Source organism: Equus quagga, chromosome 19 (assembly GCF_021613505.1).
Source record: "Equus quagga isolate Etosha38 chromosome 19, UCLA_HA_Equagga_1.0, whole genome shotgun sequence".
Taxonomy (NCBI): Eukaryota; Metazoa; Chordata; class Mammalia; order Perissodactyla; family Equidae; genus Equus; species Equus quagga.
This window is the reverse complement of record NC_060285.1, coordinates 25,966,354-25,987,084: the sequence shown is the minus strand read 5'-3', so window position 1 is coordinate 25,987,084 and position 20,731 is coordinate 25,966,354. Positions and strand designations below refer to the sequence as shown.

At 35.3% G+C, this 20,731-nt stretch overlaps 1 protein-coding gene across 5 annotated transcripts in view; it reads right to left on the bottom strand.

The window, feature by feature from the left end:
• Positions 1–12,699: 12,699 nt before the first annotated feature.
• The window catches only part of NR2C1 (nuclear receptor subfamily 2 group C member 1), a 65,116-nt gene continuing 57,084 nt past the window's right edge, over positions 12,700–20,731 (bottom strand). For 4 of the 5 annotated variants that reach the window (XM_046646468.1, XM_046646470.1, XM_046646469.1 and 1 more), the window contains exons 11-16: positions 20,370–20,509; positions 18,626–18,763; positions 16,547–16,652; positions 14,509–14,599; positions 14,305–14,385; positions 12,700–13,588 (exon numbers count right to left, since the gene is read on the bottom strand). In XM_046646468.1, the coding sequence (XP_046502424.1) occupies positions 13,520–13,588; positions 14,305–14,385; positions 14,509–14,599; positions 16,547–16,652; positions 18,626–18,763; positions 20,370–20,509 (625 nt within the window). In that variant the 3' untranslated portion in view covers positions 12,700–13,519. The remainder of the gene's footprint in view (positions 13,589–14,304; positions 14,386–14,508; positions 14,600–16,546; positions 16,653–18,625; positions 18,764–20,369; positions 20,510–20,731) is intronic. The other variant, XM_046646473.1, reaches the window with a different exon arrangement.

Here is a 20,731-nt window from a genome sequence, read left to right as displayed (position 1 = left end):
TCTTTAAAAAGGTCAAGGTATATAATATTTACATTCTAATCTGCAACTAGAAGCTTTCATGGTTGTCTATAAGTGGTGTATATATAAGAGTTTTAAAAATGGAAACAATATTATTTCTTGAAAGGATCAAGTATTATGACTGGACTCATAGAAGGAACATAATTTTATGCTACTAAATCTTCAACCCTAAAAGAAAAATTCCCAAATATTAGGATTAAATTTTCTTTTCTTAGACTCTACCAATTGCTCAAAATCATGTCACATTTGAATTTGTTTTACGTCGAACCGTGACTTTCATGCACTTTTTTGTTTTCCTGTTTTTAAAAAATTCTATATGAAATATTTCCATGTATATCTAAAAATTCTTTAAAAACATAACTATATTACCATTATCTCTTATCAAAAAGTTAATAATTCCTTAATATCATCAAATATCCACTGAGGAGGGTTCAAATTTCCCCAATTGTTTCAGAATTTTTTTACAGTTTGTCCAAATAAGGTCTATATATTGTAACTGGTTAGTTTTCTTTTAATCTATACGTTCTGCCATTTTCCACCCCCTGCTTTTTTTGTCCTTCCAACTTATTTAACAAAGAAGCTGGCAGTTTCTCCTGTAGAGTTTTCCACCGTCTAGATTTTGTTGATTGTGTCCCTGCATTCCTCTATCTCCTGTATTTCCTGTATATTACTAATTAGACCTAAGTGCTTGATCACATTTGGGTTCATATTCTTGTCGTTGTTGAGTACATTTCATAGGTGATGATATCTTTCCATGAGGAAACACACATGGTGTCAGCTTGTTTCACTTTTTGTGATTTTAGCAGCCATTTGCTGAGCATTGCCTAAATAATTTCATTCCTTCTTCATTTCTTCATTTATTAGCCACAATTCTTCTGTAAAGAGAAACTTCCCCTCAACTATTTTTGTTCCTGAGATACAGTTCATATAGGAAAGGCAGGATAGGTGGTTGATTCTATCCCTTATTAACAGTTTTCAAAATTATAAGGTGGTTTCCTAGAATCTTTTTTAATAGTGGCAAAAAACGCAACATAAAATTTACCATCTTAACCATTTTTCAGTGTACAGTACAGTCATGTTAACTATATCCACATTGTTGTGCAACAGATCTCTAGAACGTTTTCATCTTGCAAGACCGAAACTCTATCCATTGAACAAAAACTCCCCTTTTCCTCTACTCCCAGCCGCTGGTAACCACCATTCTTCTTTCTGTTTCTAAGAATGTGACTACTTTAGATACCTGCTATAAGTCGAATCATGAAGGACTTGTCTTTTTGTGACTAGCTTCTTTTACTTAGCATAATGTTGTTAAGGTTCATCTATATTGTAGCATGTGACAGGATTTTCTTGTTTTTAAAGATGGAATAATATTCCATTGTATGTATATATCACATTTTCTTTATCCATTCATCTTTCAATGGACATTTTAGGTTGCTTCCACTTCTTGGCTACTATGAACAATGCTAAAATGAACATGGAAGTGCAGCTGTCTCCTCCAGATCTTGTTTTCAATTCTTTTGGATATATACTCGGAAGTGGTGTGTTTCTGTATATATATATATATATATATATATATATAGTGTGTGTGTGTGCACATATGTGTGTGTGTGTGTATATATATATATATATATGCTGGATTATATGGTAATTATATTTTAAATTTTTTTGAGGAATTTCCATATTGTGTTCCATAATGGCTGCACCATGTTAGATTCCCACCAACAGTGCAGAAAGGTTCCAATTTCACCATATCCCTGCCAATGTTTGTTATTTTCTGTTTTTTATTGATAGTGCTTATTCTGATGGGTGTGAGGTGATATCTTATTGTAGCATTGATTTGCATTTCCCGGATGATTAGTGATGTGGAGCATCTTTTCATATGCTTGTAGACCATTTGTATGTCTTCTTTGGAGAAATGTCTATTCAAGTCCTTTGCTCCTTTTTAAAAATCAGTTTATTTTTTAGTTGATGAGTTGTAGGAGTTCTTTATATATTCTGGTTATTAACCCTTTATCAGATATAGGGTTTGCAAATGTTTTCTCCTCTTCTGTAGGTTGCCTTCTCACTTGGTTGTTTCCCTTGCTGCACAGAAGTTCCTAAGTTTGATGTAGACCCATCTGTCTATTTTTGTTTTGTTGCCTCTGCTTTTGGTGTCATATCCATGAAATTATTGTCAAATCCAATGTCATGAAGCTTTCCCCCTATGTTTTCTTACAGGAGTTTTAAAGTTTCAGGTCTCATGTATAGATCTTTGGTCAATTTTGAGTAATTCTTTCATTTGGTGTAAGATAAGGGCTCAACTTCATTCTTCTGCATGTGGATATCCAGTTTTCCCAACACCATTTGCTGAAGAGACTATCCCTTCCCTGTTGTGTAGCCTTGGCATGCTTATTGAAGATCATTTGACCATGTATGTGAGGGTTTATTTCTGGGCACTCTATTCTGTTATGTTGGTCTATAAGTCTTTCTTTATGCCAGTACCACACTGTTTTGATTACTGTAGCTTTGTAATATATTTTGAAATCAGGAAGTGTGAGCCTTCCAGCTTGTTTTGAAACCATCTGAGCTTTTCTTTATTGGGATATTTATGATTACTGATTCAATCTCTTTAGTAGTTACAGGTCTGTTCATATTTTTTATTTCTTCATGATTCAGTTTTGGTGGGTTGTATGTTTCCTGGAATTGATCTCTGTCTTCTAGGTTATCCAATTTGTTGGCATATAAGTGTTCATAATAGGTTCTTAAAATCCTTTTTATTTCTGTGGCATCAGTTGTAATGGCTCCCCTTTCATTTCTGATTTTTGTTGAGTCTTCTCTTTTTTTCCATTTATTTATTTTTTATTGTGGTAACATTGGTTTATAACATTATATAAATTTCAGGTGTACATCATTATGTTTCAATTTCTGTGTAGATTACATCATGTTCGCCACACAAAGACTAAGTACCATCCATCAGCACACACAGGTGCCTAATCACTCCTTTCACCTTCCTCCCTCCCCACTTCTCCACTGGTAACCACCAATCCATTCTCTGTCTCTACATGGTTGTTTGTTATTGTTTTTATCTTCTACTTATGAGTGAGATCATACGGTATTTGACTTTATCCCTCTGACTTATTTTGCTTAGCATAATACCTTCAAGGTCCATCCATCTTGTCACAAATGGCCAGATTTCATCATTTCTTATGGCTGAGCAGTATATCATTGTGTATACATACCACGTCTTCTATCCATTCATCCCTTGATGGCCACTGAGGTTGCTTCCAAGTCTTGGCTATTGTGAATGATGCTGCAATGAACATAGGGGTGCATGTATCTTTATGCATTTGTGTTTTCATGTTCTTGGGATAAATACCCAGCAGTGGAATAGCTGGATCATATGTAATTCTATTCTTAATTTTTTGAAGAATCTCCATAATGTTTTCTGTAGTGGCTGCACCAGTTTGCACTCCCACCAGCAGTGCATAAGGGTTCCCTTCTCTCCACATCCTCTCCAACATTTGTTGTTTCCTGTCTTGTTAATTATAGCCATTCTGATGGGAGTGAGACAATATCTCATTGCAGTTTTGATTTGCAATTCCCTGATAGTTAATGATGTTGAATATCTTTTTTTTTTTTTTTTTGAGGAAGATTAGCCCTGAGCTAACATCTGCTGCTGATCCTCCTCTTTTTGCGGAGGAAGACTGGCCCTCAGCTAACATCTGTGCCCATCTTCCTCTACTTTATATGTGGGACGCCTGCCACAGCATGGCTTTGCCAAGCAGTGCCATGTCCGCACCTGGGATCTGGATTGGCGAACTCCGGGCCGCTGAAGTGGAACGTGCACACTTAACCGCTGCGCCACCGGGCTGGCCCCTGAATATCTTTTCATGTGCCCATTGGCCATCTGTATATCTTCTTTGGAGAAATGTCTGTTCAGATCTTTTCTCATTTTTTAATTGGGTCGTTAGTTTTTTTGTTGTTGAGATGTATGAGTTCTTTGTATATTTTGGATATTAACCCCTTATCAGATACATAGTTTGCAAATATCTTCTCACAATTGTTAGGTTGTCTTTTTATTTTGTTGATCATTTCCTTTGTTGTGCAGAAGCTTTTTAGTTTGATGTAGTCTCATTTGTTTATTTTTTCTATTGTTTCCCTTGCCCCATCAGACATGGTACTTGAAAATATGCTGCTAAGACCGATGTTGAAGAGCGTACTGCCTATGTTTTCTTCTAGAAGTTTCATGGTTTCTGGCCTTACATTCAAATCTTTAATCCATTTTGAGTTAATTTTTGTGTATGGTATACGATAATGGTCTACTTTCGTTCTTTTGCATATGGCTGTCCAGTTTTCCCAACACAACTTATTGAAGAGACTTTCCCTTCTCCATTGTCGAATGGCTCCTTGTCGAAAATCAGCCATTCATACATGTGTAGGTTTATTTATGGACTCTCGATTCTGTTCCATTGATCAGTTTTTTTGTGCCAGTATCATGCTGTTTTGGTTACTATAGCTTTGTAGTATATTTTGGAATCAAGGAGTGTGATACCGCCAGCTTCATTCTTTTTTCTCAGGATTCCTTGGGCTATTCAGGGTCTTTTGTAGTTCCATATAAATTTTAGGATTCTTTGTTCTGTTTCAGTGAAAAATGTTGTTGGAACTTTGATAGGGATTGTATTGAATCTGTAGATTGCTTTGGGAAGTTTGGGCAGTTTTAACTGTTAATTCCTCCAATCCAAGAGCATGGAATATCTTTCCATTTCTTTGTGTCTTCTTCAATTTCTTTCAACAATGTTTTATAATTTTCAATGTAGACATCATTCATCTCTTTGGTTAAGTTTATTCCTAGGTATTGTGTTTTTGTTGTGATTGTAAATGGGATTATATTCTTAATTCTCATTCTGCTACTTTGTTGTTAGTATATAGAAACGCAACTGATATTTGTATGTTGATTTTGTATCCTGCAACTTTACTGTATTCATTTATTATTTCTAAAAGTTTTTTTGTGGATTCTTTAGTGTTTTCTCTATATAAAATCATGTCATCTGCAAATAGTGAGTTTCACTTCTTCCGTTCCAATTTGGATGCCTTTTTTTTCTTTTTCTTGCTACCCCTACTCTCTTTTGGTTACTATTTGCATGGGATATCTTTTTCTATCCTCTCACTTTCAGCCTTTGTGTGTCCTTACATCTAAATTGAGTTTCCTTTAGGTAGTGTATAGTTGGATCTTTTCTTAATCCATTCAGCTACTCAATGTCTTTTGACTGGAGAATTTAATCCACTTACATTTTAAAGTAATTACTGATAGGAAGGACTTCCTATTGCCATTTTGTTCATTTTCTGCACATCTTGTTGTTTTGCTCCTTTTTCTTCTCTTGCTGCCTTCTTTTATGTCTCACTTTTTGTAGTGACTTACTTTGATTCCTTTCTAATTTTCTTTTGTGTACCCTCTATAAGTCTTTCTTCGTGGTTGCCATGTCCCTAGCACTTTTAAAGTATGATTACAAACTCGTGGATTTAAATGTTTGATATGTTTCAATCTATTGCAGTTATTACTCTAATTACCAAATTGTCTTATATTTGGCAAGTAGAAACCTCTTCAGGTTCCTGAATCCTTGAGACGCAACCCAGTGATCTTTGATGGTTTTCTTCCTTTTGGTATGACAAGATGTCACCAACTTACCTTGTATGTTTCCTGCCCTATACCTGCAATCAGTCATTTCTCTTTTTTTTTTTTTAAGATTGGCACCTGAGCTAACAGCTGTTGCCAATCTTTTTTTTTCTTTTCTTCTTCTTCTCCCCAAAGCCCCCCAGTACATAGTTGTATACTCTAGTTGCACGTCCTTCTGACTGTGTTATGTGGGATGCCACCTCAGCGTGGCTTGATGAGCGGTGCTATGTTGGCACCCAGGATTCAAACTGGCGAAACCCTGGGCCACTGAAGCAGAGTGTGCAAACTTAACCACTCAGCCACGAGGCCGGCACCGCCATCAGCCATTTCTCTAGGGAGCCATTCCCTGGGGTTTTTTGCTTATTGAAATCTCAGCTCTATCACTTACTAGCTTTATAGGGCAAGTTGCTTAGCTTCTATAAGGCTCAGTTTACTAATTTGTAATTTGTTATTAATACTGCCTACCTCGTGGGACCATTGTGAGGATTAAATAAGGTACATAAAATATTTAACCCAGCACCCGGTATATCATAGTACTCAATAAATGTTAGTTTGATAAATTACTTCTTAATAGAAGAAACATATGCCTTCTTGAATAATTTTTCCACTAAATATTTTGACTTCCTGTTTTAATTTTCATCAATTATCTTTAGGCCTGGTGAACAGCTATTATCTTGTGCTTCTGGAATAAATGAGTCTTACTATTTCTTTGATCTTGCATATTTTTCTCTTAGAATTCTGTCATTTGTTGGTTTGCTTGTTTTTCTTTTGTTTGTATTTGTTTTGTTAGAGTACTTTATTGAGGCATTTTTTTCAAAAAATGTGTGTAGGAAATAAAATTTCTCTCCTGATCGATCATTTACCTGGACATAGAATTTTAGGTTCAAAATGATTTTTTTTTTTTTTTTAAAGATTTTATTTTTTCCTTTTTCTCCCCAAAGCCCCCCGGTACATAGTTGTGTATTCTTCGTTGTGGGTTCCTCTAGTTGTGGCATGTGGGACGCTGCCTCAGCGTGGTCTGACGAGCAGTGCCATGTCTGCGCCCAGGATTCGAACCGACGAAACACTGGGCCGCCTGCAGCGGAGCGCGCGAACTTAACCACTCGGCCACGGGGCCAGCCCTCAAAATGATTTTCTCACAGGTCTTTGGAAGCATTGTTCCATTGCCCTCTAATATCTAATATAGTTGATGAGAATCTTGCTGCTAATCTGATGTTTATTCCTTTGCAAGAACTTGTTTTTCAGATTTATTTTTCTCTTTGTCTTTAAAGTTCTAAAATTTCACGAGGATTTATCTTGGGCTTTTGTTTTGTTTTGTTTGATCCTTGTTGGAATTCAATACCATCTTTAAATTTGGAGATTTGTCATTCTTAGTTGTAGAAATTGTTCATTTAATAATTTTCCTCCTCTATTTTGTTTTTTTTCCTGGAATCTGGATATTCGTTGAACACTGGCCCTTCTGGATCTTCTATATCTTTTAACTTCACCCGCACATTTTCCATTTCGACTTTGTGCTTTATATTCTGAGCCAGTTCTTTACCTTTATGTATCAGTTCACTAATTTCTTCCTTACCTGGGTATAGTCCATTCAGTCCCGATACAGATTTTTTTCCATTTCAACACTAATATCTTTGATTTCAAGGACTCTTTCTTGATCTCTGATTGCTCCTTTTTCATAGCATCCTGTTCTGATTTTTGTCAATAACCTGATATTAGTATCATTATTACAAAGCCAAAGAAAGCTAAGGAGATATCAGAATCCATTCACATATTGCCCTGGTCATGTGAACAAAAATATTGCCGGAAACCTTAATTCTGTCTTCAGCAATCTAATCTGCTGTTTAGTGCATATATTTTTTCCCCTTCTTTTAAATTTAGTGTATTGAATATACGTAGCTGGTCAAAAGAATCATATAGGTCCACTTCCTGACCCAATTTCCAACTCCCAAGAACAACTGGGAGTAGTTTCAACCCATAGCTCCTTATTTTGGTATTCACTACCATATCTCGAAATCATGTGCTTATATTATTTCTTGATTTTTGTAACGTTAGACAATATCTGACTTCCCATCACAGAAGATGAGGATTTAGCTCTTTCACTACACACACACACACACACACATTCTTGTTCCATTCTTCTAATATAATTTACTGGTTTTTCTGATACGTATCCATGTAAGGGCCAATTTGTGCTTACAACTTCTCAAGGACTTACCTCACCACCCCCCAGCCCCCATACAGGGAATTGTGGAGATCTGGGATAGTCTAAGAGTACCTAATTTTCTTCCACTTAAGGATTATTTTTCTATTAAATATTATGAAATATATGTACAAAATTGTCTACTTAAAGAGTCTACAATTGAGTTTAAGAAATAGAATACTGTGACAGATTGTTTTCCAAAAATGGCTGCAAAAAATTCTAGTTCCCTACACTCTTCTAGAATTTTTTCACTCTCTCATCAAGAGGTATAGTTTATTGTATCTCCCCGTGAGTTTTGGAGGCCTTTGTGTCTGCCTCAATGAATAAAGTGACATGGAAGGAATGCTGCTTGGTTTCTGAGTGCTGTGGTCTGAATGTGTCCTCCCAAAATTCATGTTGAAATCCTAACTCCAAAAGGTGATAGTATTAATAGGTGGGGCCTTTGGGAAGTGCTTAAGTCATATGGGTAGAGGATCATGAATGGGATTAGTGCCTTACAGAAGAGGCTCCAGAGGGATGCTTAGGCCCTTCCACAATGTGAGAACACTGAGATGTCAGCAGTCTGCAAACCAGAAGAGGGCCTTCACAAGAACCTGACCATGCTGGCACCCTGATCCTGGACTTCCAACATCCCGAACAGTGAAAAATAAAAGTATGTTGTCTTTAGCTACCCAGTCTGTGGTATTTTGTTATATTTGCTTGAACAGACTAAGACACTGAGGTTAGCTTAGAAAAGACTGTCTGGCTTCCTTCTACCTGGCGTTGTCTCTCTCTCTCAACACTTGCTCCAGCAGCCACACAGAAATTACCCTTCATTTCTCACAAAATGAAGCCCATGTCTGTAGCTGAGTAGTTTTCTTAGCCTTCCTAAGAAGTTTGAAGAAGTCCAAAGAAGTGTGAAGGTCCAAAGGCCTTTTGATTGTGTGCTGTTCTATACCTTTTAATCCAAGATGATACAACTGTTTTAACTTCTCACAAAGTTTCTGATTTATCAAGTTATAATACAACTCTATTAGACAAAAGGTGCACCAACAAATCTGGTCAAGATAAGCCCTTCTTTACATTGGGTTTCTCTTGAAGCTGCTAATATATCTCCTTTCTCCCAAATGGCTGCAATGTTTCTGGTTCCACGTGCTTTTCCAGAAGTTTGCCACTTCTGCACAGACCTTTGTGACTTCTCTGATGAAGAGGAAGTCAAACAGAGGGAATAGGCGTTCTGGTTTCAGCCTCACCTGAATTATCAACCGCCAGCCACATGCCTGATTCCAAAGATTCCAAAGCCCACCTTTGAGCTGACCCAGCTGTGGCTGCATGGAGCACACAAGCTGTCCCTGCCAAGCTCTGTCCTCATTGAAGATTCAAGATCCTACGAAATGTGGTTTTAAACCACTAAGTTTTGGGGTAGTTCGTTACAAAGCAATAGAAAACTGGAACACTATTGATACTTTGGAAGCCTTTTCTATGTCCCTCCCTGTGTGCATCCTCCTCCTACTCTTCCAGAAGTACCTAGTATTCTAAATTTATTACTAATTCCCTTGCTTATTAAAAGTCAGTTTTACCATTTATATAAGTACCTCCCAACAATCTATTATTTTTATTATTTATCTATTGTTTATTATTTATTGTTTGTTGAACCTATTTTCAACAAACAGGTTAAATCATACTCTTGCATACTTCTGGTTTTTCGTTTTTTTTTTTTTTTGCTGAGGATTATTCATCCTGAGCTAACATCCGTGCCAATATTCCCCTACTTTTTAGTATAGGGCCACCAGTACAGCATGGCTGCCAACAGAGCAGTGTAGGTCCACGCCTGGGAAGTGCACTTGGACTGCCAAAGTGGAACGTGCTGAACTTAACCACTAGGCCACTGGGGTTGGCCCTGGGCTTGCTTTTTTGATACAACATGATTTTTTGGGATTAATCTATGTTGGTATTCTATTCCTTTTTTTGGTGTTGCAGAATATTCCACTGGGTGACTATACTACAATTTACTTATCCATTCTCCTGTCAATGAGTATTGAACTGTTTTTCTGCTCTTACAATGCTGACATGAACATTTTTGTATGTCTCCTGGCACATGTGTAAGAGTTTCTCTAGGGTAAATAAGCAGGTACCTGCACATTGAACTTCACTATGTAAAGTAAAATTACTTTCTAGAGGTGGTTATGTCAACTGAGACTCTCACCATCAATGCACATCCTGGTGCTCCACATGCTCTACACTTGGTATCACCAGCCCTTTAAATTTTATCGTTCTGGTACATGTGTGTCTGCTTCCTAAAGAAACTTTCAACAAATCCCTATTTCCCCTTCCAGAGGAGATGCTGCCATATGAGTTAGCATCCTGGAGGATCTGTGGTACAAATCAGGTTGCTTCTTGGCTTTCCCCACTGCAGGCCAAGTCAGCCTTCTCAGGTCTGCTAAGATGATCACCACTAATCTACCTTCCAGCTTTCAAAATTTGGTGGCTATCATTTATTTCTCTCCCATTATTTTTGTCTTTGTCAGATAATGCCTTAAAAAAAATCCTCTGGCTGTGTTTTAATGCAGTTTTAAGAAGGCATTAGAATTACACGCACGTGTTGAAGGCATAATCTTTCACCATGGAGTGATTTAAAAAATTTCAGTAAGTTTTTTATTTCTAAATGTTGTTTTGGCTTGTTTTAAAATCTGTTTGGTCATTTTTGTTGTCCTGTTTCTTCCTGTTTGATTTCATCTTTTTATCTTAAAACATATATACAGTTATGATGTAGCTAATATTGCCTTTCAGGGTCTATTTGTGTTGCTTATTTTGAACTCACTCAAGTGGCTTGTTTCCTTGTGAGTTTGGTATTTTGTGAGTTCTTATTTGGTTGGGCTTAATTTGTGACAATCTTGAGGTTCTATATTAGGGGTCAACAAACTATGCCCCAAGGGCCAAGTCCAGTCCATTGCCTGTTTTTGTAAATGTTTTATTGGATCACAGCCAGGCACATTCATTTAAGTATTGTCTATGGCTGCTTTTGCACTACAATAGCTGAGTTGAGTAGTTGCTAGGGGAACCACATAGGCTGCAAAGTAAAAAATACTCACTTTCTGGCCCTTTACAGAAAAGTGTACCAACTTCTGGTGTAAATTATGGATATTTTCTCCAGAGAAGATTTATATTTGCCTCTGCCAGGACCAGGGGAGACTCATGACCTGTAACAATCTTAGCCTTCTTTGAAAACTCATGCCAGACTTCCTGTGAACCCAGCAACAGATCAAAGGCCTTCAGTTATCTATGCCACTCTACTGCTAGAAGCAGCAAAACAGTATCTTCTCTTTGACTACACTGTTCTGATTTCAAGATGGTATGGATCTTTTTCATTTAAAGTGTGGAGATCCTTTCAACCTAGAGATGCATGTCCTTTTGTGGAACTTTTCTTGTATTATTCAATAATTTCCTTACCTCCTTAAGTCTTCTTTCTTAAACTCTTACTATTAAAATGTTAGACCTCCTGACTTGATTCTCCAATTTTGTCTTCTCATTTTCTATTTCTTTGTCTTTTGGTTATACTTTCAGGGCAAGTTCCTCAACAACTTTATCTTCCAACCCCTCTAATGAATTGCCGTAGCTATCATTTTTAATTTCCAGGGGCAGTTTCTTGCTCCAAATTTTCCTTTTCAAAGCATACTCTTCTCATTTAATATATACAACATCTACTCTCTTTCAAAATATTAATTATATTTGGGGTTGAATATTTTTCTGATCCCTGAATTGTATCTACCCGACCAATATCTCATCTCTTAGATTTTCTTCAAATATCTGGTGATCCTCACTCTAAGTTCATATTTAATAGTAGGCATTAAAGAGCTAAATGGAAACCCCATGTATACATATATGACTTGGAAATTAGTGGGGTCCACTGAGAGTGATAAAGTGGCAAGCAGGCTTTTTATCAAGGTACACCAAAAGTGTCTGGAGATCTTTTCTCTGGGGCCAATTAGTTTCTCCAAAGGAAAAAATTCTGGCAGAGAAGCCTATACCTGATGGCCATCATTCTGGAAACACAGGGAACCCCCATTCAGAGTGCAGATTTTCACTTAAGCCATATTTTTAACCCTATACCTAATCCAGGCCTTCTGATATCCCTGGTATCCTTTAAGTCCTATACTCTTTCAGTTCCATTTCTCAAGAGAATTACCTTCTGGCCTCCTGCTCAAAAAAGTGTAAGGACAGAAAGTGATCACCTGGTTTAAGTAAGAGTAGAGAAAGATAATTCAATGATTCTATATAAGACTTGCAACCAATCCTTTTGTTTCAGTGTTCCAAGCACCATCTCTGAATATGAGCACCTGGTTCCTCAGGTATAAGCACATTTGCTGGATATTGCAAGGTATGCTGGCTTCTTTCTCACTGCATGGCCTTTTGCAAGCACTCAGATTAGAGGTTCCTTGGTTCTGGCTCTGCTAACTCAGGCAGTCTTCTCTACCTGCACTTTTCTTTCTAAAAATGTGTTGAACTCTCTTATCTCTTGATAAGAGAGAAGATCAAGAGATAAGAGAGTTTTTCTTCTCTCCTGTTTTATTTGTCCTTGTGTGGTTATACTGTACTGTCATTTTACTGAGATTTCAGGAGAGTAAAAAATAAATTGTCCATCTGCAATATTTAGCTGCAAGTCTTTAAACTGAATTGCAAATAATCCTAAAATACTGGCCATGGAAATGTTTTCCACACTCTTCTCTTCCTGAAGTACTCTAATAAATCTTACCAGAGATTTCTTAATAATAGAACAAACAAACAGAGGGATGACTAAACACTGAACAAATAGGACTCTGAAATCAAATATATTGGCAAGAAACAGAAATTTGTAATGCAGGTCACATTTTAATATAGTTTTAAAAACACTTCCAAATATAACTACAAATTTAATTAGGAAAAATACCTGAAAGAAACATGTATCTTAATTAACCATCAGTACATTATTTTAAAGAATTATTTTCCTGAATCCTTGGCTTACTTCATTGGGTTTATAAAGGTATAAACCTACTGATTTTTCCATTTGAGTATTTTGTACTAAATGTAGTTTTTCCCAGGTGATAATTATATATAAACCTGCTGAACAAAAATCATGTTTTAAATAGGGAGAAAAGTTTCCCTTAATAAGTTGGTAAAGACTGTAAGTGATACTTTTAAACTTTTGATTTACTATAAAGTAGCAATTAGTAAAATCCATACCCCTCCCCAAAAAATTCAGCTTCTATTGCAAAAATCTTCATAAAAAATGTACTCTGAGTGCAATAAAATCTCCATATTTGTTTTCTTTAAAAAAAAAAAATCAACAAATAGACATACCAAAATAATTCATCAGAAATCAGAGCAAAGAAATATTTAACAGTATCAGGTTTGATAAGGAAAACATTACTGTGGAAGACATCCAAGGAGTCTAAAATGCTTTTGCTGTGGCAATAACAAGGCTTCAGGCTGATGCTCCTACTCTTGTTAAAAGAGCTCTCCCCAATTTACAGTGAAAAATCAGTGCATATTCGTTTACACGTGAAAAAACAAATTTTTACAAACTATAAATTTGCTTTAAAATAATTATTTAACTCACCTTGAAAACACAGATTGAATATGATAAATCCATTATTTAACAAATTGGGTATTTGTAATGACCTAAAACCTAGCTAAAACCCATGGAAGGTTGAGGAAGTTATAATGCAGGTCAGAAGAGAGGGAGAGAGGTCAGATGCTTTCTGTGGAATGGAAGAGCAACAATTTTAATGCTATTTTGAAATACTGAAACATTCTGGGCTGAATCAGTCTCTACTACTTTTAAAACACAGCAGTAAACCAAAAATATTAAAACACAAACCCTCTCTTATTCTCAAAAACAATTTTCTGCTACATACATAAATAAAAAGTGCTTGTAACTAATATACAACACTAAAGAAATCAACTCTTAAGATCACGAACAGCTGATGTCTCATTGCCAGCAATGAGACTAGTATATGCTAAGGGTGCCAGGATATTTACAAAAGACAAAAAATATATAGATTCAATTATTACTTCCCTAGTTCTAATGTTATCATTATACCATGGGGCATAAAATAATCCTCTCTTGACATGATAATTAAAACAAACATAGTATATTATGGAAGAGTAAAATGCAAGGAAATCCTTCTTAGGGATTTCTGATAATTAAGTGTTTGTACTAGTTCATTATAAAAGACATGAAGAGAACACAATTCTGGGGAAAAAACCGACTAATTTATTTGTTTTATAAAATAAAATATAACGAGAGATCTTAGTTTAGATAATCAAGAGGTGATGGCTTTAGGTGTCATCTTAACCAAGAGTAAATTCATAGTATTTCTTATTTACTTAAATAAGACAGGAAAGGAAATTCTAATTCCTGCTACCTGCCCAGTCGCTTCAAAAATTCTTCTTATGGAAGTTAAAATAAAAATACCTTTGTTTTTTGGTTACTCTTTAAAGTCAAAATTTCCAGGTGCCCTGGAAACAAAGAGTTCAATTTGGTGTCTTCTGTGTTCTGAAAAAGAACAGTAAGTTTACACTGAGATCTCAGCTTTCAAATGCTGTGACCAATTATTTGTGAGTTATAATCTGCAGGTTCCATTTTTAAAATATGTGGGATGACACTGTCAATTCGTACATTGCCAATGAGACCTTTGAAAAACAATTCTTCAGTGATGGTAGCATTCATCAATCTCAAAGCTGGCAATCTGAGTAGTAGTCTGGACAACCTAAAAAGTAAAAAAGGGGCAGAGGGGAACAGGTTGTAAATCAAAGAGAGATTTAGTAGGAAAATATGAGTAATTTCTACATGTATATTCTTTGTGGCCTAATCAAGTAAAGATCTAATTTTCAAAAGTTAAAATGAAAACTTTAGTATTCTCAAGCCTTAGAGTGTTATGACAATCACTTGGATATAAATGCAGTCTGACAGACTTCATAGGAAAGCCTTGCTCTTAACTGCTACGCTGTGCTGCCTCCACTTGGCTGTATGGACCATGGAACTAAGTTATTAAACCACGGATCAAGTTATACATTTAAGAATGGCTTAAGAACTCATTTGAGGTTGTAAGAACAGCAATGTTTTGTGTTATCAGGACACACGAAGCTCAATGATAATAGTTTTCTTGGTTTTTCTTTGCAAAAAACTACAGGAAACGGTAAAACAGGCAACAGTTATTACCATGAAGAGCACAGAACATGGGATTAACACTGGGTTCAAATGTTGACTCAACCGCCCCCTAGCTGTGAGAATGTGTTTAAGCCACTTACTTCCTGTCTCTCAAGTGTTGTGAAGATTAACGCAATGATCCCTGCCAGTTCCCGTGCTAGTGAGGTTTGTAAAAGCAGGACCATGTCTTGTGTGAAAGTACACTATAAGTTGAAAACTGCTATCCAAAAACAATGTATTATTTTTAAATAACTAGGAATGTAAGAAACGGAGAAAGAGTTCCAGAGGTCAAAGCACCTGGAACCTAATAGAACAGAGGTCACCAAACAGCTAGATGTCAAAGAGGAGGAGAAATTTAAATACTGTATTTATTTGTATAATGAGGCATACAATGACTTTTGACACTTTAAAAAACTAAAAAATAATCATAACAAAACCAACAACAAAAGAACCACTTTTCCAAAAAGCTTGTGGTATGTTTATTCTTCCTCTAAGGCCTTGCACTCTAATACTTGAGACCCAATGAGACCAGCAGCCCAGGATTGAGTATCTTCCTGTAGTCATGTACTCTACTCCTCAAATTACTCAGTTCTGTTTGTTCCCACCAGCTGAGCTAATGTTAATGTATTAACAGAACTGGTAGGAAAACTGGTTAGATAAACTAAGGCTGATTTTCATGATAGAACTGGCTTATAAAGCTATTACTTAATACACATAAAAACTCATTTTATGTAAAATGTTCTTTTACTAGTTTGAAGCTGTTAAATTAACAGTATTATTAGTAAACACATCATATAGCCCTTACTGTGTAAAGGGCACTGTTCTAAGCTCTTCACATATATTAACTGATTTAATCTTTATACTAATTGTAAAATGTGGGTACTACTATTTCCATTTTACAGGTAGAGAAATTGAAACAGAAGTTGAGTAAGTTGTCCAAGGTCATATAGCTAGTAAGTGGTAGGGTAGGGGATCAAATCCAGCTACTTTGGCTCTGATAGTTATGTGTTTACTCTATAATACTGTCCCCCTTCAAAAATTGAGTTGATCTTATAAAAAAACAATTTTTTTCAAAGGACACTGCTAAGAAATATCTTGGTAGAAATGTCATAAGCCAAATTTCAAAATTATGTATAAAATAGTCTGGTTTTTGTATTCATTCATATTTTTCCCCTTTTACAAATAAAATCCATTATTTCATGCTAAGAAATAGAGTTTGGGTGCTAGAGTTAGACTACCTCGGTTCACAGTCAGCTCTGCCATTTATTGTGTGATCTTGGGCAAGTTACTTAACTTCTCTGTGCTGAAGTCTCATATAAAATGGAAGAACTGGAGGACATAATACATGTAAAGCACTTGCAACAATGCAGTACCGCTTTTAACAGCAGCAATTTCAAAGGTCAAGGTTGACTAAATGTTGAATTACTCTTGGAATGGAAAATAATGAATAGACTGACAAAAAAGTTTTAAGATGAATTTAGTTAAATAGTATTTAACTTCTAGATACCTGTAGGTGTCATCTGGGTATGTTTTGGTTATATAATCTTGGAATTCCACGTATGCCTTCTCCTGAAATTTCTCAATCTGTTCCATGTTTTCTAGGCCTGGATGATCTGAAATATTAAAGAATGTATGTTACCCTAGTTCTGAATGCTCATTTTAAAATGCACCGAGAGTGGAGATGGAAGGCGGATGGGAAGAATAGTTTAGTTAAAAAAGAATCCCCATCATATGTGTGTCTCTTCCATTCCACAAATATATTTAGTAGCCCACCTACTAAACACCAAGCACTGTACTTTAAATCTTTAAAACTATTTTATCTCATCTACATATCTCAAAACTGAGACCACTGAGCTCTACTAAAATAAATAGCTTTCTCTATTCCAAAAGTGGTGGAAGGGAGTGTGATCATTTTGCTTTCAAAAGGAACAAAAAATAAAATGACTCAGCTTAGTTAAAAAAGCATTTTTAATACAATAAAATATTTGCAGCTTATGTTTTATACTATGTTTATGAGAAAAACCTCCCCACCATTGCTACATAAAAAGGTACTTATGGGGCTGGCCCCGTGGCTGAGTGGTTAAGTTTGCGCGCTCCGCTGCAGGCGGCCCAGTGTTTCGTCGGTTCGAATCCTGGGCGCGGACATGGCACTGCTCGTCAGACCACGCTGAGGCAGCGTCCCACATGCCACAACTAGAGGAACCCACAAGGAAGAATACACAACTATGTACCGGGGGGCTTTGGGGAGAAAAAGGAAAAAATAAAATCTTTAAAAAAAAAAAAAAAAAAAAAAAGGTACTTATGAAATTATAAAACTGTGAACATTATCTCCATCAGAAAATTTATGATAATGTAGAAATATGAAATAATGTATTTAAATATTTCAATGGTCACTATAAAATTTCACAAAAGTGGAAATATTAAAGGAACTTCATAAAAAATTATGCCTAACTTAAGATATATTGAAAAGTATGGAAAGCTCTGTCCTGAAAAGAATAAAAAAGTAATAAATAGAAAATATTGGGAATACATAATACAATTTCATTATAATTCAAACTTCAAATCTATGTTTTTTCAATTTTAATGAAGGTGGCAAACGGGTTGTGATAAAAATGGAGATACATGTTATTAACTTATCTGAAACATTATAAGAAACAGCACAAAAAAGCTTTAATTATTTTATTGGTATCACTGAGGGTAAGAAGCAGGTTTCCTCAGGTAATTTTATTATGATGTATAGGAATAGAAATACACACCAAAATAAAAAATATAGAGCTTAAGATAACAGTCAATTTTTCTTATTCAGAAATTTCTCATTGAGCTTACTTGTCATTTTACTATATGTGAAAACTAGAAACTGGCAGGAAAATAAGAGAGACAATTTTCTATTTATTGGTAACTCTAAAAAGATGTTTGAAAATTTAACCCATTAACAAAACAATTTGACTTTTAATGATGTCTAGCAAAATATACCTAAGAATTCAAATGTTGATTGACAACAGAACTAAAGGTCTATGATTTCATTTTACTGATTTCTTCAATTTTCCTTTCCGTACCCAGATAAATGTCTAACATCTGTAAAATTCAGCAATTTGAAGTGAATAATTCAATGGTTTTTAATATATTCACAGAGTTGTGCAACCATCACCACAGTCTCATTTTAGAATATTTTTGTTACCCCAAAAGAAATTCTGTACCCATTAGTAATCACTCTCCATTCTCCCCTCTCATTAGTCCCTAGGAGCCACTCATCTAATGTCTCCACAAACTTGATTGTTCTAGACATTTCACATAAATGCAATCATAGAATATGTGGTCTTTTGTGACTGGCTTCTTTCACTTGCATACTGTTTTCAAGTTTCATCTATGTTTGTAGCATGTAGCAAAATTTCTCTCCTTTTTATAGCTGAATGATATTCCACTATATGTATATATTACATTTGTTTATCCATTCATTTGTTGATGGACACTTGGGTTGTTTCCACTTTAAGTGCACCATTTTACATTCTTACCAGATGTACAAGGGTTCCAATTTCTTTACACCATCAAATGCTTTATTTTAAATAAAAAGTAAATGTTTACATACCTGGACTGAACAGTACTATTGCCTTCAGGTAGGCATATTCATATCCATCGATGCAGAGTTTAACCATGCTATTACAAAACTCCTGTAGTTTGAAGATGTGCTCCATCAATAATTTTCTTCTTTCTGTGGACATTTTATCTTTAATTAAAAACAAAGAAACAAGCTAACAAAAGCTTCTAGTTTTTGGCTAAAATGCACAACTATTTCTATCCAAAATATTTCCTTCTCACTAATTTCCAGTTTTGAATATAACCAATCCATACATGTTTAAAATTCAGTATCTCTGCAAGTAAAAATGAAACTAATTAATGATCTTCGGACATTGTTCATTCAAGAAAAAAATGAAACAAGCTGTTAGTATAAAAAAACCCCAAATGTAATGTTTCCTTTCAAAATACACCTTTGAGAAGATAAGCTGTAAAGACAACCACCTAAAAAACTGGTCAACCAAAATTTTACAAAAAACTCAAATTTTGGTAACAGGATTTAAACTTATATTGGTTGAAAAAAGATGACGAAAATCATTTAGATTTCTAAAAGTTAGGTACACTACTAAAATAGAAAAAAATATTTAGCAAAAAACACTGCCAAGGCAAAAGTTGAGTCAAAGTTTTATGATAACTTTTTGAATTTATTTTTTATGTTTTAAGCACATCTGGGGCCAGCCTGGCGGCATAGTGGTTAGGTTCATGCACTCTGCTTTGGTGGCCTGGGGTTTGCAGGTTCAGATCCTAGGCACAGACCTACATATCACTCATGAAGCCATGCTATGGTGGCATCCCACATACAAAATAGAGGAAGATTGGCAACAGATGTTAGCTCAGGGCCAATCTTCCTCACCAACCAAACAAAAAACACATCTGATGAGTCAACCAAAGCTTTAAGTGAAGGTAGGCTGTAGAATACATTACAAATTTATGAGAAATCAATCAAGACTAGGAGTCCCTAAATAAGATGGGTATGTAGTGCTCCCTTCTAGTAGGTCTACTGTTGATGAGATTTTAAGGTGATTTCTCTGTTCTTAAATAGGAGGAAGCAGATAACTTAAAAATAATGTAAAACAATGGCAAATTGAATATGCTAAGGCAATAAAACGTAATTCCCAATTTATAAATTATTTCTGAACTCAAAAGGCAGTTCTCATTTGAGGATGCATATCCTTTTGGTTAGTCACAAGCCATTCTGAAGTTAAACAGTTATAAATCAGTAACTGCCTGTCTCCTCAAATAAATAAGAGCTGTAATCACCTTGGTATCAAGAAAAAGAAAAGGAGAGTAAGGACTGTTCTGTGACTCTCCAATACTGTTCAAGTGAGAGAATACATCCTGATGAATTGAATAAAAAAAAAAAAATCAGCCTATCTTGGGATACAAAGGGCTACAATGAAGAAAGACAGTTTAAAAATTAGTGGGAAGTATATATTCATAAAGATTTGATCACCTCTATATATGTTAACCCTGGATTCTTTGGTACTTATGCCAAAGTGCAAAAATTCACAAGGCCTTGTCAGAAACAGCCTGCCAGATGTAAAGATACTTGTGTTAATTTGGTTATACTCTCATTTAAAAATATTTTGGGGAGATTAAAGAATGAATTTATCAAAATGTGAAAATTACCTAAAGTAAAAAGGGTGTTGGTATCTAAAACATTAATGATCAGATATCTAACTTAAATCATAACGCTTTATAAAACTGATCCCCATCTTATATCCTGGAAAAGGAAATTAAGAAGGTGCTTTTTTTACCTTGTTGAAGGCTACTGTGAAGACAATTGACAAATGTTGCTAATATAGTTGCCACATTCATCACTTGCCAGCATTGGGCAAGACCAAGTGTAAAAAGTTCATTCCAATAAGCTTTTACCAATGATATGCTGTTTTCTTGCCTATTAAAACAAAACAAACATGTCACAGATTATTAACATATATTTTATAAAATTTACAATTGAGTCAGATATTTAAAAATAAAATATTACTGAACTAAAACTATTCTAGAAAGACCAACTGGGCTTGGGCTTGATCAATTCTGTGTTTTGTATAGCTGATAGCAATTGATAAGAAAGGCTTAGAAATTTAAATATTAGCTAGCTCATTAATCAATCAGCCAG